This window comes from Vipera berus (assembly GCF_964194415.1).
Source record: "Vipera berus genome assembly, chromosome: Z".
NCBI lineage: Eukaryota > Metazoa > Chordata > Lepidosauria > Squamata > Viperidae > Vipera > Vipera berus.
The window spans coordinates 128,916,207-128,936,631 of NC_138205.1; the positions used below are offsets into that span (position 1 = coordinate 128,916,207).

At 39.5% G+C, this 20,425-nt stretch overlaps 1 protein-coding gene across 8 annotated transcripts in view; it reads left to right on the forward strand.

Moving 5' to 3' along the window:
- The first annotated feature begins 821 nt into the window (after positions 1–821).
- NKTR (natural killer cell triggering receptor) overlaps positions 822–20,425 on the forward strand; it is a 55,608-nt gene continuing 36,004 nt past the window's right edge. For 2 of the 8 annotated variants that reach the window (XM_081345601.1, XM_081345603.1), the window contains exons 1-7: positions 822–956; positions 2,099–2,192; positions 4,783–4,857; positions 6,695–6,793; positions 7,776–7,883; positions 11,032–11,076; positions 13,511–13,598. In XM_081345601.1, the coding sequence (XP_081201727.1) occupies positions 2,135–2,192; positions 4,783–4,857; positions 6,695–6,793; positions 7,776–7,883; positions 11,032–11,076; positions 13,511–13,598 (473 nt within the window). In that variant the 5' untranslated portion in view covers positions 822–956; positions 2,099–2,134. Of the gene's footprint in view, positions 1,056–2,098; positions 2,193–4,782; positions 4,858–6,694; positions 6,794–7,659; positions 7,884–11,031; positions 11,077–11,389; positions 11,418–13,510; positions 13,599–19,350; positions 19,507–20,425 lie in introns of those variants that run through there. The other 6 variants (XM_081345604.1, XM_081345609.1, XM_081345602.1 and 3 more) reach the window with 5 other exon arrangements.

Sequence of the window (20,425 nt, forward strand, 5' to 3'; positions counted from 1 at the left end):
AACAGTGTAAGCCACTTTTTTTCATTGGTGGTGTAACTTTGAACGGACTCTAAATGAACTGTTGAGGACTACTTGTTTTAAGAGGAAGTTCAGAAATATGTCCAAAAATTAAAGGGAATTCTGCAATGTAGCAAGCCTCTTCCTACTCTTGAATTGTTTTTTGCTCTGATTTTGTAACTGTCTGCATAATTCGCATTTAATTTTGGGATGAAGCAGGCTGCCTCTGAAGGAAAACACCACTAAGCATAGCCTATTGAAGGCAAAAATGCAAACAAGTAGCAGGAAATAACTGCCTACAGGGTACAGACGTTATTTTATTGCGGCTTTGATCGACGGTAAGGATACTTGAAAGAGCTAATTTAAACGGTTATTTTTCAAGGCGACCTCGAGCAAGATATCCAACCTCCCTCACGGCCAGAGGCCAAGTGCCACATCCTCAAAGCATGCGGGCCGAGGAACGAGAAGCGATCTCGCGAGAGTTCAAATCGACCAGCCTTTTTCTATTGTTGTGGCTTGGTTCGGTTTGGACTCCTCCCCTCGAAGCTTTGGGCGGGGCAGCGCTCGCACACAGGAAGGGAAAGAGGGAGCGAGGCGCGCTGGTCGGGTGCCCCGCCCTCTTTCGGTGGCTTAAAAAAAAAGGGAAAAAAAGGGAGGGTGGGCGTGGCCCGACGAGAGCGGGTGGAGGCGGCGGAGGCGCGCGCGCCGAGGGCGGGGCTGTTCGGAAAAGGCCAATCGAATGGAAAGAAATCCCGAGGGCGGGCCTCAAAACAGGAGCGCGCGTGCGTACTCGCGCGCCTCGGCCCCGCCCTTCGTCGTCCCCTCAGAGGGTTTCCGTTAATGGCGCTATTGCTGGGTGCTTGTTGCGGCTGCTTCGGGCCGAAGTACTTGGCCGCGAGCCGGGCTGACCGGAAGCGGGCGGGCGCGGAGGACTGACCGAGCAGCTCCGGCACAGCCAGGTAACGACCCTGGTGGGGCTCCTTCGGGAGCTGAAAGCCCTTTGACCAAAAAGGCGCTAGTCCTCTTGAAGGAGTGCGGCCAATGCTTGTGGAACCCGAGTAGGTGTTTTTCTCTTCACACATTCCTTATTAGAATCTGTCTCTTCCCGGCCGCTCTTTTTCAGGAGACTCAGCTTCCCTCTTCATCTCACGAGGAAAAAAGTTCCAATTCCCATCATCCCCAGCCAGGCTTGGCCCGAGGAAAGGGGGAGTGGGACAGTTTACACCTCCCTACGCTTGCCAATTTATTATTATTATTATTATTATTTTTCCTTTAAATAGAATCCAAAGGAAACAGGAGTAATTTATTTTCATATCTTAGAATATTTAAATTCTCTCCCTTTTAGTTAAGAAATAAGAAAAAGGGACAGAAACGCTCAACATTTGACCATGCAACCAATGATTATGATTGCAAATAATGCATACTTATTGTATGCATCATATGTGCAATAAATATATAGTGCATTTATAAAACATGTAAATGTATTATTTCCCATTCAGTTCCTGTGTAGAATATGGAGATTATGTGAAATGTAATTTTCTATTTAATTTTTCTAATTTTAATTCTTTCCTTGTACTTTTTCTGCTTTTTTATTATATTGTAAGAAGCCCAGAGACACTGTACAGATAGTCCTCGACTTTTAACAGTTCATTTAGTGACCATTCAAAGGGACTGAAAAAGGGACTTATGGCCGTTTTTTCCACACTTGACTGTTGCAACATCCCCATGGTCACGTGATCAAAATTCAGACCCTGGACAACTGGCTCATATTTATGACAGTTGAAATGTCCCAGGATCACAACTGCAATGATTCACTTAACAGCTGTGGCAAGAAAAGTCGAAAAATGGGGCAAAACTCAACAATGGTCTTCCTTAGCAGCAAGAAATTTTGAACTCAGTTGTGGATGTACTTTAAGGACTACTTATAGTTAGTCCTCAATAGCAATTATAATTCCTTTGAATGACGTGAAACTTTTGGTACTGAATTTTATTGGCTCCTTCAGGATCTGGGTGGGGCATTTTTAATCATATAAATAGTTCTCTCTGTGCCTCTAAGATTCAGCCAATATTTAAGTTTTGATATGCTTCTGTTTTCCTGAAGGTGGTAAAGAAGTGGGCACTAGGGCATCCTAACACCATGGGGGCAGAGGATCGCCCCCAGTGCTTCTTTGATATCGAAATTAATCGAGAACCAGGTAAGGTTTGAGGGCTCTGTCTATAAGAATATTTGTATCACGATACCTTAGAGTTCATGCTTGCGGAGATGAATGCTTCTCATTGTTAGATTTTGTGTACAGCCCTCTTTTATGCACCGATCACTTGAATTTTCGTGGTTATGTGCTATTTTTATACATGGTCAAATAGTATTTCAGAGTAGCAATGCAAAGTGAAAAGAAGTACTGGAGTGATGTGATAGCAGTGTTCCACTGTTTGAGGGGCTGCCACAAAGAACAGGCGGTCAACCTATTTTCTAAACTCCATAAGGCAGGGCAAGAAAAAAATGGATGGGAACTAATCAAGGAGCAAAGCAACCTAGAACAATGGAGAAATTTACTAGGAACAATTCACCAGTGGAATGGCTTCCCTCCAAAGTTGTGGGTGCTCCATCACTGGACAGCCACTTGTCTGGAATGGTATAGGTGTCCTGCTTGAGGAGGGAATTGGACTAGAAGACCTCCAAGGTCCCTTCCAATTCTGTTATTCTCCCTTTCATCATGATGATGTGGTTTGTTTGTTTCTTATAGCCTTTTGTTGTATCAACAAATAAACCAGGATTAATTGCATACAATACAGTGATGGTATAGCGAAATTTGGATTTAATTCCTGATTAGCAACAGCTTCTTCTTCTTCTTCTTCTTCTTCTTCTTCTTCTTCTTCTTCTTCTTCTTCTTCTTCTTCTTCTTCTTCTTCTTCTTCTTCTTCTTCTTCTTTATTATTGTTGTTGTTGTTGTTGTTGTTGTTGTTGTTGTTGTTATTATTATTATTATTATTATTATTATTATTATTATTATTATTATTATTATCAAATGAGTGAGATTAGCCAAATCAAGCCTGACAATGAATGAGGTGACACCTGTTGCAGCCAGTTCAGCCTCGCGTCCAATAAGTAGGAAAAAAAAAGTGACATTAAATACATTTTCTGATAATCTTTCTTAAAAATTTAGAAGTGGATGGAAGAAGGTAACCATTTCTCTGTATTTCAACTCAACATTTTGATAAGTACAATGTGGGATGCATCCAAGTGTTTCCAAGTTCGAAAAGCTCTGCTGTCAAAAAACCCCTTGTCCTGCCTTTATGATTTCTGTCCTGCGGTCCCTGGATAATTCCTTGATGTGCTGGTTTCAGGTTTATAATCATTTTTTATGAATGCTAGGCAAGTGTTTTATTTTCATATATCAAGTTGCTTTGAATATTCAAGCGTTAGAAACACTTAAAATGAGTCCATATATTTTTGTATTCTAAATATCCTGGTTCTGTAGTTTCAGCTAAAAGGTGTAAGGTTTTGTTACATTGTTATACAAAGAAGCATATTCTCATGTCAGTTATCCAAATGTGATACTTTTTCTATTTTGTAAATGTGTTTCATATATTAAGTAAATATATAAAACATAGAAATGTATCACTTGCATTTAGATAACTGACACCGAAATAGGCTTCTTTGTATAACAGTGAAATTGTTACTCCTTTTAGCTGAAAGTATGGGAAAAACTTAAATAAGCATAGCTTCTCATTTCAAATAGTGACTAAAGGGATCTTATACAGACAAATAAGACCAGAAACAAAACAATACATAATAAAAGCAATATTTGGTCTTAAGCTTTAAGGCACCAGGCTAGAAACTGGGAGTTCTAGTCCCAACCATGAAAGCAGGCTGGGTGACTTTGGGCCAATCACCAGGACATGGTAAATTCTAGTCTCACCTGAGGTATGAAAGCCGCCTGGGAGACCTCAGGCCAATCACTAGGACACTGAATTCTAGTTTCACCTTAGGCATGAAAAGCAGACCTCTCTCTCACTCCAGCCCACCTCACAGGGTTGACATTGTAGGGAAAATAAGAGGAAGAAGGAGTAATAGGTATATTTGCTGCCTTGAGTTATTTATAAAAATAATAAAGACAGGAGATAAATAAATGTACAAAAAGATACCACAATATACTGCATGCCTGCTGTCAAAAGACCAAGCTTGTCACTTTACAGGTAGTGTTCAACTTAACAACCATTCATTTAATTATTCTTCAAATTATAACAGCACTGAAAAAGTGAATTTTGACCAGTTCTTGTACATATTTTGTGTTTGTGTCTGTGGTATAAATCACATACATACTTAATCATATTTCTAGGGTTTGGAAAATAGGTACCAATCAGGATTCCTTTTTTGTTGTTGTTCTAGAAATTCTCACTGCAACTTACTTGCTCCAACATGTTACAAAATTGTTATTTTGGGACTAGGATTATAATTAGAGCACATAAAAATACCTGGTCATTTGTGGAAAATGAAAGTGATCGCTAAGCATTTCTAAGTGCTCTCCGGCTGTGGCTTTCACTTGTTTTTCATGTCTTTACTGAAGGCAGAATGCAAGAGGGTTGCAGTTTCTGTAAGGTAGGGGTTTAAGGAAAGGGCAGGCCGATAAAGCTGAAGGTTCATATAAATTGAAAAATGAGAAGTAGTACTAATTTTCACAGCACAGTTTAAATGTATAATAAAGTAATTGTAAAAAAGCTGCAATATGCTTTGGTTGGCTAGTGTAAAAATGGGATGTAATTCTACTTTAATTTATATTCCAGTTGGTCGTATCATATTTCAGCTTTTCTCTGATGTATGTCCAAGGACTTGCAAAAACTTCCTTTGTCTATGCACAGGTATGTTTTGTTAAAGTTGTGAATAATTATGATTTTATTGTAATAATATACCGAATTATCTTTGGAGCCACTCGGAAAAGAAAGACAAGGCATCAGTGGCTGCCTGTTTCTTCCTTGGATGCCAGAAATTGTGCTTAGCAGATTAAAAAAAAAATCTGTAATGCAGTCCTTTTTTCAAAGTATTAGTCTGTTCTGATAAACAAATATAAATTTCCCTTAGGGCATGTTTATTGCAGGATCTCTTTTTGGAAATATCTGTTGGGAATGGACTGAAGCCTGTTTCAAAAGTGAATAGTATACAGATAGTCCTCGACTTACAACAGTTCGTTTAGTGACCATTCAAAGTTACAATTTCACTGAAAAATGTGACTTACGATAGTTTAACAACCGTTGCAGCATCCCCAGGGTTACGTGATCAAAATTCATATGCTTGGCAACTCATTTTTATGATGGTTGCAATGTCCCAGGGTCATGTGATTCCCTTTTGCAACTTTCCAAGAAGCCCTAATAAGCAGGCATATACATAGAATGAAGGCTATTGCTAAGCACATTGATTTGTGCTTTAGATTGTAAGCTGCCCTGAGTCTTCGGAGAAGGGCGGGATATAAATGGGATTAAAAAAAAATAGGGAAGCCAGATTCACTTAACAGCTCTGTGACTTAACAACTGCAGCGATTCACTTAACAACATTTGGTAAGAACAATTGTAAAAGGGGGCAAAACCCATTTAACAACTGTTTTGTTTAGCAACAGAAATGTTGGGCAACAGAAATGTTATTGTAGTCGTAAGTCGAGAACTGCCTGTACTCTCTCACTGAGCTAGAACAAAGGAATAAAAATGGAATGTCTAAATATTATTTAGTCATATCTGAATGTGTTTTTTTTTGCAGAGTTAAATTTGATACAGGGCATCAAAGTTACAGAGTTGAGCTATACCTCAAGTTGCTTTTTCAAGAGGCAACTGGATTTTATTTTTCTTTGAAGATGTTCCACTTCTCATCCAAGAAGCTTCTTCAGCTCTGAAGAAGGGGAACATCTTCAAAGAAAAACAAAATCCAGTTGCCTCTTGGAAAAAGCACCTTGGGACAACTATGATCTGGATGACTAACAATCTCCATAGACATCTAGTTGAGCTATACTGCAGTATTGGATGTTAGTCGCCTTTTCCCTACCCAGGAACCTGGAATTTCATCTGTTCCCAGGAATTTTAACATCCTATCTATATTGTGTCAATGTTTTTTTCAGCACAGTCCTGGAGAGAAGCAGCCAACCAGTGGGAAAGTATGGTTAATACAGCTAATCAGTTTGACCAATGTCTTTATCAATGACATTAAACATTACTAGTAAAGAGGTGGGAGAGCTAGCAACAAGTAGGAAAAACTAAGTTGTTTGTGGGGTCCTGATCACATACAGGTAGTCCTTGACTTACAACCATTCATTTAGTGACTATTCTGAGTTACAACGGCACTGAAAAAAATGACTTACAACCGATTCTCGCACTTAGAACCAGCACAACATTCCCCACTGTCACGTAATCAAAATTTGGGCAGTTGGCAACCCGACATATAATGGCTGCAGCATCTCGGGGGTTACACGATCGCCATTTGCAACCTTACCAGCCGGCTTCTGACAAGCAAAGTCAACGGGGAAGCCAGATTTGCTTATTGATGTGTGATTCACTTAACAATTGCAGTGGTCTGCTTAACAACTGCGGCAAAAATTGGGTGCAGCTCACTTAACAACCTCCTTAGCAACAGAAATTCCAGTCCCAGTTGTGGTCACGAGTCAGGGACTACCTGTATCCTTTTTAACCATTATTATTGTTGTTCGTCGCACAGTCACCAGTCGTTCAGATTGGATTGGGCATTTTTGTCCACCTCTGGAATCCTTCCCGAGGACCTGGGATAGGCAGATGTGGAAGTTTGGTGGTGTGAAAGGTATCGTCGCAGGATGTCAGCTGTTCCAAGTAAAGCTGCCTTCTACAATTGGCCGATAGGGATTTTTTTTCCAATGCTGATGGTATCAAATACATTCGCTGCCCATTTCACCATTCAAAGCAATTCTAAACACCACCTTTCTCCGTGCTGAATGTTTCTGTATGGTGAAATCCCCATGTCAGGAAAAGAAAGCATTGGCGAAGGATTTGACTGACTTGATAACAGTGAAACATGTAGTCTTATCAATACTTCACCCTCCTATCCCAAAGGTGCTTTTTCAAAAAGCAACTTGACTTTGTTTTTCCTTGAAGATGTTTTGCTTCTCATCCAGGAAGCTTCTTCAGTTCTGACTGAATGGTGGTGAATGGAAGGATTTATATTCCTTGCAGACAGCTGGTCATTAAAAAGCTGTTGAGGCTAGTTGGAAGTTTATCTGTGCCCTCAGGGTCATCTAAATAGTGCAAATGGGTGTGGAACTGCTAAAAGGACTGTAACCTCAATTACTCTGTAATAAACAGATGATTACAAGGAATATAAATTCTTCCATCCTCCACCATTCAGTCAGAACTGATGAAGCTTCTTGAATGAGAAGTGAAACGTCTTAAACAAGGATAAACATTTTTGGGACAACCATGACCTGGATGACTGAGAATCTCTACAGACCTTTATCCTGCTAAAATTTAATGAAGTCTTAATTGGCAGTCAAAAATGGCTACCTCTGTGTTTAGGTTTGGTAGTAGTAGCATCTTCCATTTGGAATAGAAACACTGAAGCTCTGCCAAATGTAGGTGGTTATTTAGAAGTCATGTTTGTCCAGCTATGTGTAGGAGATACAACTGGACATACCTGTAGTATTGTCACCACTTATGACTTTAAGTGACGGGTGACACAAGACCAAGTTACAGTATCTGACTCGTTCGCCTCTCTTGGACATCATGGCTTGTAAGACTGCTAAGACCTTACATATATTTCCTCTTTATAGGTGAAAAGGGAATTGGGAAAACAACTGGAAAAAAGCTTTGCTACAAAGGTTCAACTTTCCACCGCGTGGTTAAAAGCTTCATAATTCAAGGCGGAGACTTTAGCGAAGGTAGATGAAATGACCTAACCTTAATCCATCACCCCAAATTGGAGGGGTTTTTTTCCATTGTAATAAAAAAGTTTGCCCAAATTTATCAGTTGCCTGCAAAAAAAATTATGAGATGTTTGAATATATTTAAATATCTACAGTAAATGATCCTTTTCTCTTTTCGGGAAAAATAAATAGCTTGGATATGCTGTTAGCTCTCATGTTGCATTATAATAATGGTAACTTTAAAGAATAGATTATATTATGTCAGGAATTAAACCACTGGCCTTTTTTTAAGACATTCTAATTAACAGTTTTATGTAAAGTAAAATCCTGTCCTCGTCTGACTCTCTAAAATTTAGCCTGAATATTGTTATTACCGTTGTGGTTATTATTACATGTAGCAGTTTGGTCATAAATTGTTGCGTGTACATTGAGCAACTTGCACATCCATATTGTTACAATTAGTCCTTGACTTACTGTAATGGAGCCTGCTCTTTAAGTCCTGATGGCCATTAAGAGAAGCAAGTCACATGATCACCTCGCTTGTGACTCCTCCATTCCTGCTTTTCCCAGTCCACTCATTAAACAAATTGTGGGTCATTAAACGCAGCACAGACCCTTCCCCAGACCTTCCGCCAACGCCTGAAGCCCCCCATGGGGACCCTTCCCACTCACCCTTACCCTGCATCTCTCGTCATGGGCTTATCTCTCAAAAGATCTCAGATTAGGGAGGCAAAGCAAGTTGATGAGCCATCCAGGAAATGACCCCCATTTTTCCAAATGACCATAATTCAGTGTCGCATCTCGGAAAATGTTGTCCACTTCCAGGATCACAGTCTGTCCTTCTTCCTTGATCTGAGTTCCAGTGATGGTTGGAAGGAAGTGAGGAAGACAGTATGGGACCCACTGGGGTGGGAAACAGCCGCAAGGCTTGTGGGGATTCTGGCAAGAAATGGGGCCAAACTCACTAAACAACTTGTCTTATTTAGCAGCAGAAATTTTAGGCTCAGTTATGATCCGAAGTCAAGGACTACCTGTGTACTCTGCTCTACCAACTGGAAATCTTAACACCTGGGCGTAGAAGTTATCAGAGCTGTGGTGGTGCAGTGGTTAGAATGCAGCACTGCAGGCTAATTCTGCTGACCGCTGACTGCCAGCAGTTTGGCAGTTCAAATCCAAAGGTTCACATAGTTTTTCCACCGTGCACTGTGAATGTTTCCATCTTATGTTCAATTAAAACATGAGAACAGCTAATGTTTGTGTAGTATTATTTTAAGCAGACTGTGTTTTTCTATTGTTGTGACTTACATGACGTTAGAGCGCATTTTATGGCCAATTCATGGAAAACTCCACGTAGTCCCAAAGGGTTCGCATGCTTTTTCTTGCAACTGTATGCTTATTAATGAAATATTGTAGAATAATAGAGGATAAAGTAAGTTCTCAACTTACCACTGGTCACTTAGCGAACTTTTGAAGTTACAACCTACCTGGAAAAGGGGACTTATGACCATATCCTAAGTTTCAGTGCTCAGCCTCCCCACAGTCACAACACAACCCCATTTAGCAATAGACTTTTATACCACTTCATAGTGCTTCATAGCCCTCTAAATGGTTTACAGAGTCAGCCTATTACCCCCAACAATCTGGGTCCTCATTTTAGCGACCTTGCAAGGATGGAAGACTGAGTCCGGTCAGGATTCAAACTCCTGGCAATGAGTTGAATTAGCCTGCAATACTGTATTCTAACCACTGCGCCACCTCCGATGTCCAGCAGTCGCATGATCGCAACAAACCCCATTTAAGGCAGCCTCCCACAGTCACAGCATTTAAGAACACTAAAATCAGGTCGGTCATGTGGCCAACTTGTTTTACAAGTGCCACGAAAACCAACCTTAATAATGGGCAAGCTCTGTGATGGGTCGTATGTCAAGGACTATCTACGTGCTATCCGTATCTAAGGCGCACCTGTTAATCACCTGTACTCAACTACAGTTCTTGAAAAAAATGAGCCTCTTCTGATTTTGAGTTTTCCTCAAATGGAACCGTGTCTCCCTATTGCCCATCTAAGGAGCACTTAAAAACGCCGGTGGCAACTGCCCGTGCACTAGCCTCAGCCTTGTGCACATTATTAGCCTTGCGCTGCGTGAATTTGGGCAGGCGTTAAACTCAACCTGGGATCAGTTTATAAATTGCATTCAAATCAAATTTCACACTTCAGGTAGTCCTCAACTTGCAACAGTTCATTTAGTGATCATTCAAAGTTACGAGGGCATTGAAAAGAGTGGTTTATGGGAATTTTTCGCACTTAACAGCCATTGCAGCATCCCCGTTGCCACTTGATCAAATTCGGACACTTGGCAACTGACTTGTATTTATGACAGTTGCAGTATTCTGTGGTTATGTGATCAGCTTCTGCGACAAGCAAAGTCAATGGGGAAGCCAGATTCACTGAACAACTGTGTTGCTAACTTAACAGCAACAGTAATTCGCTTAAGTGTGGCAAGAAAGGTCGCAAAATGGGGCAAAACTCATTGAACAACTGTCTCGCTTAGCAACAGAAATTTTTGGCTCCATTGTGGTCATAAGTCAAGAACTACCTTAATTGTGACCCACCTGTAATTTAGAATTAGGAATCTCACGGCCAATTGCTCTCTGGTAAATGTGCTGTGTGACTAGTTAAATTATTTAGTGCTACAGGTAGTCCCTGACTTACAACAGTTCATTTAGTGACTAAAATTACAGCAACACTGAGTAAAGGGACTTGGGAAAGTTTTTCACATGACTGTTGCAACGTCCCCATGGTCACATGATTAAAATTTGGATGCTTGGCAACTGGCAGCATCCTGGGGTTCACGTGATCTCCTTTTGCGACCTTTTGTCAAGCAAAGTCAATGAGGAACCAGATTCACTTAACAACCATGATGGTAACTTATCAGTCGCAGTGATTCACTTAACAACTGCGGCAAGAAAGATCCATTAAACGGGGCGACTGTCTCGCTTCGCAACAAAAACCTTTGGCTCAATTGTCGCAAATCAAGGACTACCTGTAATTGCTACTTACCTGTAATTTAGAATTAGGAGCCCGCTGCTGATTTCTTTCATGCAATGTGACTAATTAAATTAGTGGCGCTTTTCAGGATTTTACATTCTACCTTCTTAACGCTAGGTAACGGAAAAGGAGGCGAATCTATTTACGGAGGATACTTCAAAGGTAAACTTCAAGCAGTTACTTTACACCTCGGTGGCTTCAGCTTTGCCAATTCCAATTTCAGCTTTTCGTAACCAGGTTTATATAGCTCCTCTTGCATGAAAGTATAATATTGCATGGATATTCTCTGTGTGCATGAGAGGTTTTTTTTAAAAAAAAAATTCTTAAGACTGTAAATGTTAGCGTTAACCGTCAAAAGTTTACGGCGGCTATTGTAGTGGTTAAAACTTGACTTCAGCATGGAGGCTAGCCAACTTGATTCATGCCAACTCCTGTGTTCCTGCCTAAAACTGTCAACATATTCTTTTGTTTATAGAGAATGTGATCTTTTGCAAAATGAAAAGGTAAGACACAAAAGCTCAACACAAATTCAAATTTGTTCCCCTGCACCCTTCCTAATAAATCTTTGGTCAGCTGTTAATGAATTTGTGGCTGGGTCCATGTAGCTTTGGAGAGCAGCCCCAAAATAGTTTGAGAGGCCCAAGATGGCCTTCGGTTTGACCAAGACGTCCTTGGGATGTCACCTACTTGTCTTTCAACTCAGGTGCTCCCTTCCTTTTCCCTGCCCTTTTTGAGGTTTGTATGTGTCTTCTCAATTATTTGGGGCGTATTTTAAAAGTGTTGGATTGTAAATCAGATACCGAGCAGTTTTTTCTTGTTACGTTGGTTCTGAATGTGTCCTGAACGTACTTAGGTAGAAAAGAATAACCTTTTCTAAATGAGCTGCTTTGTACAAAAGTTATATTCTAAAAGTACTTAATCATAGAATACAACAGCAATTACTCTTCTGTTTGCCAATCTGTATTGTAAAGGTTTTTGGTTCTTCTAAGATTTTGAATTAGGTAAGTACAACTGTCCTGGTACTGTACAATTATTACGCTTTTAATAAAATTCAATTAAAGCTGCCACAATAGACTCACAATCATCATCATCATAACAGCATGTTGTAAAATGAGATTTTTCCACTCTGAAGCTGAAAAAACAACAACGTGTTTTGTTGGTAGCTGTTTGTAGTTGAGAATTACCTAAACAAACAAATCATAATTTAATTATCGATGGAATATTTGTAGCTCAGGGTTGAAATGTGGAGTCCTTGCTGGTCTCTGAGCTGGATGGTTTTCTTGCAGACATTGCATGAAACATCATCAGCAGTAGAAGGGAGTGGGCTTCTAGGACTTATGATGATACCTAGTTGGGTCATAAGACGTCTACCGGAAAATCACCAAGCTCAAGAAAGCACCAGAACCGCACATAACTAGTTTAATTAGTTTTGTGAAGGAGTCAGAGTGGTTTTGTCTGTCCAGTTCAAAGAAAGAGGCTTTTTGGTAAGGGGATTCTGTTTTCTGATCCAACCCAATTTTATTGCATGCTAGCGATTCTTAAGGGACACGGTGGCTCAGTGGGTTAGGACGCTGAGCTTGTCGATCAGATGGTCGGCAGTTTGGCGGGTCAAATCCCGAGTGCCGCGTAACAGAGTGAGCGCCTGTTACTCATCTCAGCTTCTGCCAACCTAGCAGTTCGAAAGCATGTAAAAATGCAAGTAGAAAAATAGGGACCACTCTGGTGGGAAGGTAACAGCGTTCCGTGCGCCTTTGGCATCCAGTCATGCCGGCCACATGACCACGGAGACATCCTCGGACAAGCGCTGGCTCTTCGGCTTTGAAACGGAGATGAGCACCGGCCCCTAGAGTCGGAAATGACTAGCACGCATGTGGGGGGGAACCTTTACCTTTTAGCGATTCTTAGCCTATGGATTACTGGAGAAAATGCTTTGGAATTGTTCTTACCTTATTGCTAGTTGATTAACATTAAGGGAGTATCTACACTAGTGTTTCTCAACTTTGGCAAATCTAAGACATGTGGACTTCAGCTGCCAGAATTCACCATGGCTGGCTGAGGAATTCTGGGATTTGAAGTCCACACAGCTTAAAAGGTGCCAGGATTGAGAAGCACTGGTCTACAAAGATATTTATTTAAACTCAAGGTATGTTGTCTTTTCGCAAAGGAAATTTGAACTTCCTTATTTCGTGGAAACATTCATTGAGATGCTAGTTCTTAACTGGTCAGTCGATGGTTGAACCAAAGGAATATATACTAGTTCCATGGAGCTGCATGAGACCTGCCCATTCTGCAGCTAAAGGAAATCTGTTTTAATAGCAGGGCTGGAGAAATCTCTGCAATGTTGGAAGAACAGCCAGAGATTTCACAAAAGCGGTTAAGAAATGGTAAAGTGGCTTGTAATAATTGAAACTTCCAAATATTCTTGACTAAAGGCTGCTCAACGATTGCTTGCGTGCAAACCTTCTAATTAATGGCATAGATTGTTTTTGAGTTTTTACTGCCCAACGGGGTAATTCTTCATGACTGATACTTGTAAAGGGTCTAAATGCCAGGGGGAGGTTGATTTGTCTCTCTTTTGTCTCCTTTTTTGAAACAGATGAAAACTTTATTTTGAAACACGACCGAGCCTTTCTTTTGTCAATGGCAAACAGAGGGAAACATACGAATGGTTCCCAGTTTTTCATGTAAGTAAACTTTCTTTGAGAGTTGCGTTTTCATAAAAACACGAGCACCGTTCATAAGAAAGATGGTATTGCCAAAATATTTACACAAGGACAGGAATCAAAAGGCAGATTTCTGCCTTTCACCAACGAACGGCGATTATTTGGTTTTATAAATACAGTGCCGATTTTAAATTCACTAGCTTTGCATGGCCCCTGCCAGAATATAAAGGCATTTTCTTAAATTATTTATTATTTATTATTTCTTTTACAAAAATCTCTCGAGGCATATATATCGTATCTCAGATTCAGGCATTTTCTTTTGTGAAAGCAGTGACTTCATAGCTTTTATCTCCCATCAATTCCCAGACCCCAAAGAAGCATGGATATGGTTCAGGTAGATGGTTACAGGCAATTTTTTTTAACACATCAAAGGGTGCAGATGGTGGCCGTCTTAATATTGCAGTGGTACACAGCCATCTTTTAGACATGCACTACTTCCAGGTAGGAAAACCTCTGAAGATGCTTGCAGTTGGTCTAATGGGAAATACAGGTGATCCTCGACTTAACAACCATTCATCTAGTGCAGGAGTAGGCAACCTTGGCTCTTTTATGACTGGTGGACTTCAACTCACAGAATTCCTGAGCCAGCCATGCTGAGGGGAAAGGGAGAAGTTTCCAAGCTGAGCCATGCTGGCTCAGGAATTCTGGGAGTTGAAGTCCACGAGTCATAAAAGAGCCAAGGTGGCCTACCCCTGGTCTAGTGACTGTTCAAAGTTACAAAGGCACCGGAAAAATGACTTAAGACAGTTTTTCACATCTCCACGGTCACGCGATCAAAATTCAGATGCTTGCCAACTGGTTCATATTTATGACGGTTGCAATGTCCCTGGGGTCATGGGATTTCTCTTTTACGACCAGCAAAGTCAATGGGGAAGCCAGAGTCACATAAGATCTGTGTTACTAAGTTAACAACTGCAGCGATTCACTTAACAACTGAGGCAAGACAGGTTGAAAAATGGGCAAAATTCACCTGTCTTGCTTAGCAACGGAAAGTTTGGGGTCACTTCTGGTCATAGGTTGAGAACTACCTGTATAGGCATCTACAGGTGGTCCTCAACTTACGACTGGTCGCTTAATGATGGACCCTTCCAGAGCTACTTACAATCCATTTTTGGAGTTACGACAGACACACACACAAACACATACACAAAAACACTGTCACATGAATGTATTTTGGATGCTTGGCAATTAGCTTCTTATGGCTGTTTGCAGCGTTCCAAGGTCATGTGACTACTTTTCTACAATTTTTTGCCAGTTTTTGGCATTTGCTTCTTTGTTGTGGCAAAAATCACCCCTTGGGGAAAATGGACTCTCTTAACGACTGCAGCATTTACTTAATAACCATTGTAAACAAAACCTTTGTAACTTCAGACTCAGTCATGTGATGATGCCTCAACCTATAAGCCTCATGATTTACGACCATAATTCCGGGTTCAGATATGATTGTAATTCGAGGACTACCTGTCTATAATAAAAATGCTGTTGATTTTGACCAGCATTAATTTGCAGACAGTCAGCTGCAATGTAATTTTAGCATTTGTTTTGAAGGTTCCACATTATAACAGTTGGTTTCTGCTCTCATTTTCTCTCCTTTTGAAGGTCTCAAGTGGCAGCAGAGTTACCATATGCTTGAGGAATGTGATTACAAAATCCATTCCAGATTCTTAATTTTGTTAGCAAGAGGCACCTGTTAAAGTGAAATTAACCTGCTGTACTCCAAGTGGTTTTGCTGAATTTTTATTAGAATCTCTGGTTCAACATTCTTTTCCTGCCTTCCACATATATTCCAGAATTACAAAAACACAAGCTGAACTCATTTCATCTTGTGTTTTTTTTAAATTCCATTTATATTTATTTATTTATTTATTTATTTGTTTGTTTGTTTGTTTTATATCCCGCCCTTCTCCGAAGACTCAGGGTGCCTTACAAGCTTAGCAGTAGCCTTCATTGTATGTATATGCCTGCTTATTAGGGCTTTCACATACACCCCAAGCGGCATTATTACAAAGTCAGCTTAATTGCCCCCAACAATCTGGGTCCTCATTTGACCTACCTCGGAAGGATGGAAGGCTGAGTCAACCTTGAGCCTGGTGGGACTCGAACCTGCACTAATTGCAGGCAGCTGGTGTTACTTAAGGAGGCGTTAGCCCACTGCTCCACCAAGGCTCAAGGTTTGAGACTAGATAACTTGGATTTTTGCTATTTGATGAATTTTGGATCTTAACTGGTTTCAAGGATGTTTTCTAGAATTACAGTCCTGGTTGCTATATATGATTTTTTTTCCCCTCTCAAATTTGCCATCTTTCTTGGTAAGAATGAATAGTGCTTCGTTACCTATCTTCCACTGCTCTGGAAGATTAAATTGAAAACAGGTCTCTGCCATTATTGAATAATGTACAGATAAGAGGCATATTTAACTCGCTTCCTAAGGAATGATGTCCCCAAAATGAAAAATCAGTATAAAATAACTTTTACCTCATTAGGAAGGTAATGCAGGTTTATAGAGATTTCTAGTTTGGCAGACAGGTGGCTTACCATGGCTTCCCTTACGCTTGAGATTGGCATGAATTAGACGTATAGTAGAAAATAAATAATTTTGTTTGCTCTTCCATACTTTTTTTTACAGTTTTTAAGCTTATCTGAACTAACAAAATATAACTGCTAACACATTCATTATGAAGCCGTTGGTGGGCTCTAAAGTTTATTTAATAATACATGGCAATATTTATAAGAGCACTTGATTAATACAGCTGTTTGTTTATTAAGTTTCTATGGCTCCCATCTCCCTTACAAGGTGACTCTGGACTGCTTACAATTTAGAAAACTAATAAAAATACTTAAAACATTAAACATATTGAAATTTATAACCTACAGGCCCACTTTTAGCAATAAAAGGTGGTGCCGGCAACTTACCCTATGGTATACTTTTAAATCCTATACAATCCTGCTTAAGATAGGTTTTAACATTCATTGTACATTACCTTGAGTTCAGGGAAGGTAGACACACCCTCTTTAATTATTATAATTATAATTGTTGTTACAATTAGTTATTTGGTGGTAGAAAGACTAAATAAGTGAAAATGCAGCTGATATAGGATAATTTTGTTTTGCCATGACAGACTTTTAAGTTGCGTTCAAAGGCAAATAAGTGCAATATTACGGGTTCAATAAGTTTACAGACAGGTTTTTTGGATAAAAGACAGATACAGCTTGTTATGCCTCGCTGGTGGTGGGGTATTCTCAGCCTTGCAAAGTACACTTAGTCCTTGACTTACAACCATTCATTTAGTGGCCATTCAAAGTTACAATGGTACTGTAAGAAGTGACTATTTTTAAACTTAATGACGATTGCAGCATCCCGCCTGGTCACATGATCAGAATTTGGACTTTTGGCAACTGGCATGTATTTATGACGGTCGCAGTGTCCCAAAGTCACCTGATTTCCCCTTTGCAACCTGAGAAGCAAAGGCAGTGGGGAAAGCCAGATTCACTTAACAACCGTGATAACTTAACAAGCTGTAGTGATTCGCTTAGTAACTGTGGCAAGAAAGGTTGTAAAATGGGGAACAACTTGGTGTAACAAACCTCCTTGCTTAGGAAAAAAAATGAGGGGTCCCATTGTGGTAATAAGTCTACCCATAAGGACTACCTGTAAACTGTTTATTAGTGGCTGAAATTTAAAAAGCCAGCTAGATTTTTCATCCTACTTAACAGCATCTTGAGGTGTACCAAGACCTTTTTTTAAACGAAGGGATTAAATAATATTGCAAAGGAAAATCAGTATTTCTGCTTGTGGATTGAATCCTTAGGATGCTGGCTGCCAATCTACAAAAAACCCACTGAGAGGTAATAAAAGTTTGAAATAAAGTATCATGTAGAAATAAGTTATGATCCAGTGCAGTGCTCAGAACGGTTTTTCTGGAGCCAGGAAAATAGCACATAGAAAACTGACGGCAGAAGACCCAGTGATCCATCAGGTTTTCCCTTTGAGGTTTTTTTTTGTGGTTTTTGTTGCACTTTTAACTTTTATGTCTTGTCTTTAAAATTATTTTTATTTTTAAATTTAGTTTTGTTTAATTTTTGACGGGCGATTTATCCCAAGCGTGTTAAAACTCAATGACTGGTGATAAAATAGATGAGGATAACGGTTTAGAAGACAGTGTGGTTTTTCTGCTGCTGGCATTTCTTTTCTCTTCTCTCCCCCCCCCCCGCAGCACACCCAAATATTAACATTTGTATTGCAAACTGGGGTTGCTTGAAACGCCCCACCCCCCTTGAATACATGGTTGACATTTTCTTTTTACGTTTTTTTTTCATCTTTCTTTAATGTGACCAGGAAGGATGGGGGTGGGGAGAGAGAGAGAAATGCAATTTTTGATTATTCTGCCTCTGATACTTAAGGTTTTTCTTCAGCTTTGTTATTTTTCTGTTTTAAGTTCTGGGGGGGAATTCTCAAAAAAAATATATGATGGAATTCAAAGGTTATTGAACTGCACGCGATTATTCAATTTTTAAAAAAGTTTTTTTGCAGCATGTGGCTTTTCTCATAATTTTCTTACAACTGTCACCTGAATTTTGTGTCGTAAATTGTTTCTTAATAAAGTATAAACCCTGCTGATAGGTACAAACAAAACATGAATCAAGCTGTCGAAGCATTCTGCATTCAGACCAAGCTAGGCCTGTGTAAACGAGAGCTTTTCACTTACTAATCCCAGTGATTATCCTGATTTGTGAAAATAATGGTAACCACCCCACCCCACCCCCTGTTTATTATAACCATATGGTTTCTGATGTCACTAGCATTTATATGTGGGTTGAAAGCTTTACAATACTGATTTTCTGGCCTGTTACAAGCCAAAGCATCACCGAGATTAATCCTTCCTGCTTTGCAGGGTTTATTCCTGACTGTGCTGGAAACCCAGATAATCCCTCCCTTCAATAATATTTATGTAGAGCTTTGATTTGTGGAAGGGGATTTTAAAACGATACACAATCCTTGCTGAGGATGGGCTTTTGTGTTTTTATAGTCTTTATAAACAGTCTTTATCATCTTTTTGAGTACAGGTAGACCTCAACTTAACAACCGATCATCTAGTTGCTGTTTGAAATTAACAGGACTGAAAACAAGCGACTTAGGACTGTCTTTCACGCTTAACGACTGTTGCAGCGTCCCCACGGTCACGTGATCAGAATTCAGACACTTGGCAACCGGCTCATATTTATGATGGTCGCAGTTGTCCCGGGGCCACGTGATCCACTTTGGCGACCTTCTGACAAGCAAAGTCAATGGGGGAAGCCAGATTCACTTAACAACTTAAGTGTGACTAACTTAACGCTTAACCGCTGTGGCAAGAAAGTTGTAAAATGGGGCAAAAATCATTTTAACAACCGTCTTCCTTAGCAACAGAAATGTTGTGCTCAGTTGTTGTCATAAGTTGAGGGCTACCTGTAATCTTTTTGTAACCCAAACTGCTCAAGTAATTTCCCACGGGTCATCGTAACTTGGGTGGCGGAAACTGTCTCTAGGCAAAGGATAAATGATTTGTTGGAGAGAGAATTTTAAATGAGTCTATTTTTTTGTAGTGACTCTTCACTCTTTCTACTGGTACAAAAATCCTCAGCCCTAAAAACAGAGGTGAATATAAAGAAAATTTAGAGCCCTATTTTTTTAAAAAAATAAAATAAAATAAAAAGTGACCTTGGTTTTGCAAACACATAGAGAATTGCATTCAGCTGAAACGCAAAAAAAAAAGTACTTAAAAGCTGTATTAAACATAGTCTCAAGTTTGTTTGGAATTGCACTACAATTTATTTCTTGCCATTTTTGTGTAAAATTTACAGAAACAGTGTTACATCGTGCGCTCCAAAGGTAATGTCTCATTCCTCTAAGGCTGTGTTCTTTCTTTCTCTCTTTCTTTCTCTCCTTCTTCTTTCTCCCTCTCCTTTCCCCTCCTTTACATTTTCTCCTTTCTGTCTTTCTTGCCTTTTTTTCTGATCATATGTGAATTGAATCTTGTGGTGTTCTCCCTGGGGTTGAGAAAGAGAGAGACTTCTTTATAGCAACCCTGGTTGTTTTTTTTAAAGCCTTATTTCAGGATAAACCATGCAAAAATTCTCACTAATTGTAGGAGTTCCATCCCAAACTTTTGAACTAGAATCTTTTTCAGTCATTTTTCTCTTCGCGGGGGGAAAAATGGCTTTGAAAAATCAAAAGAATGCCTAGAGCAGTAGTTGATTTATTTTTTCTGCGATCTTGCGAACTATTATCAAGAGGAAGAAATGGTTATTTAAAATGATTGTATTGTTTTATATTCACCACTTTAATTAGCATTCATATTTTGAAATCGGTATTTCAGTAATATTAAATGCAAAGTTTTGAGTAAGATGTTTTATACCCACCAGTTTAAATAACATTCATATTTTGAAATCGGTATTTCAGTAATATTAAATGCAGTTTTGAGTAAGATGTTTTATACCCACCAGTTTAAATAACATTCATATTTTGAAATTGGTATTTCAGTAATATTAAATGTAAAGTTTTGAGTAAGTTGTTTTATACCCACCAGCTTAAATAACTCAGTTTTGAAATCAATATTTCAATAGTATTAAATTCAAAATTTTGAGCTTATAACACACTTCCATTTTGGAGGAAGACCAAATAGGTAAGGCATCGTTAAGAATTCTTGCTATTAATGCTTTTCAAATGTGTTTTTTTTTCTCCCTGTTTTTCTGAAAATACTTAGCTTGTTTGAAAGATCCAAAGTATATCTTTATGATGAAAACTAATA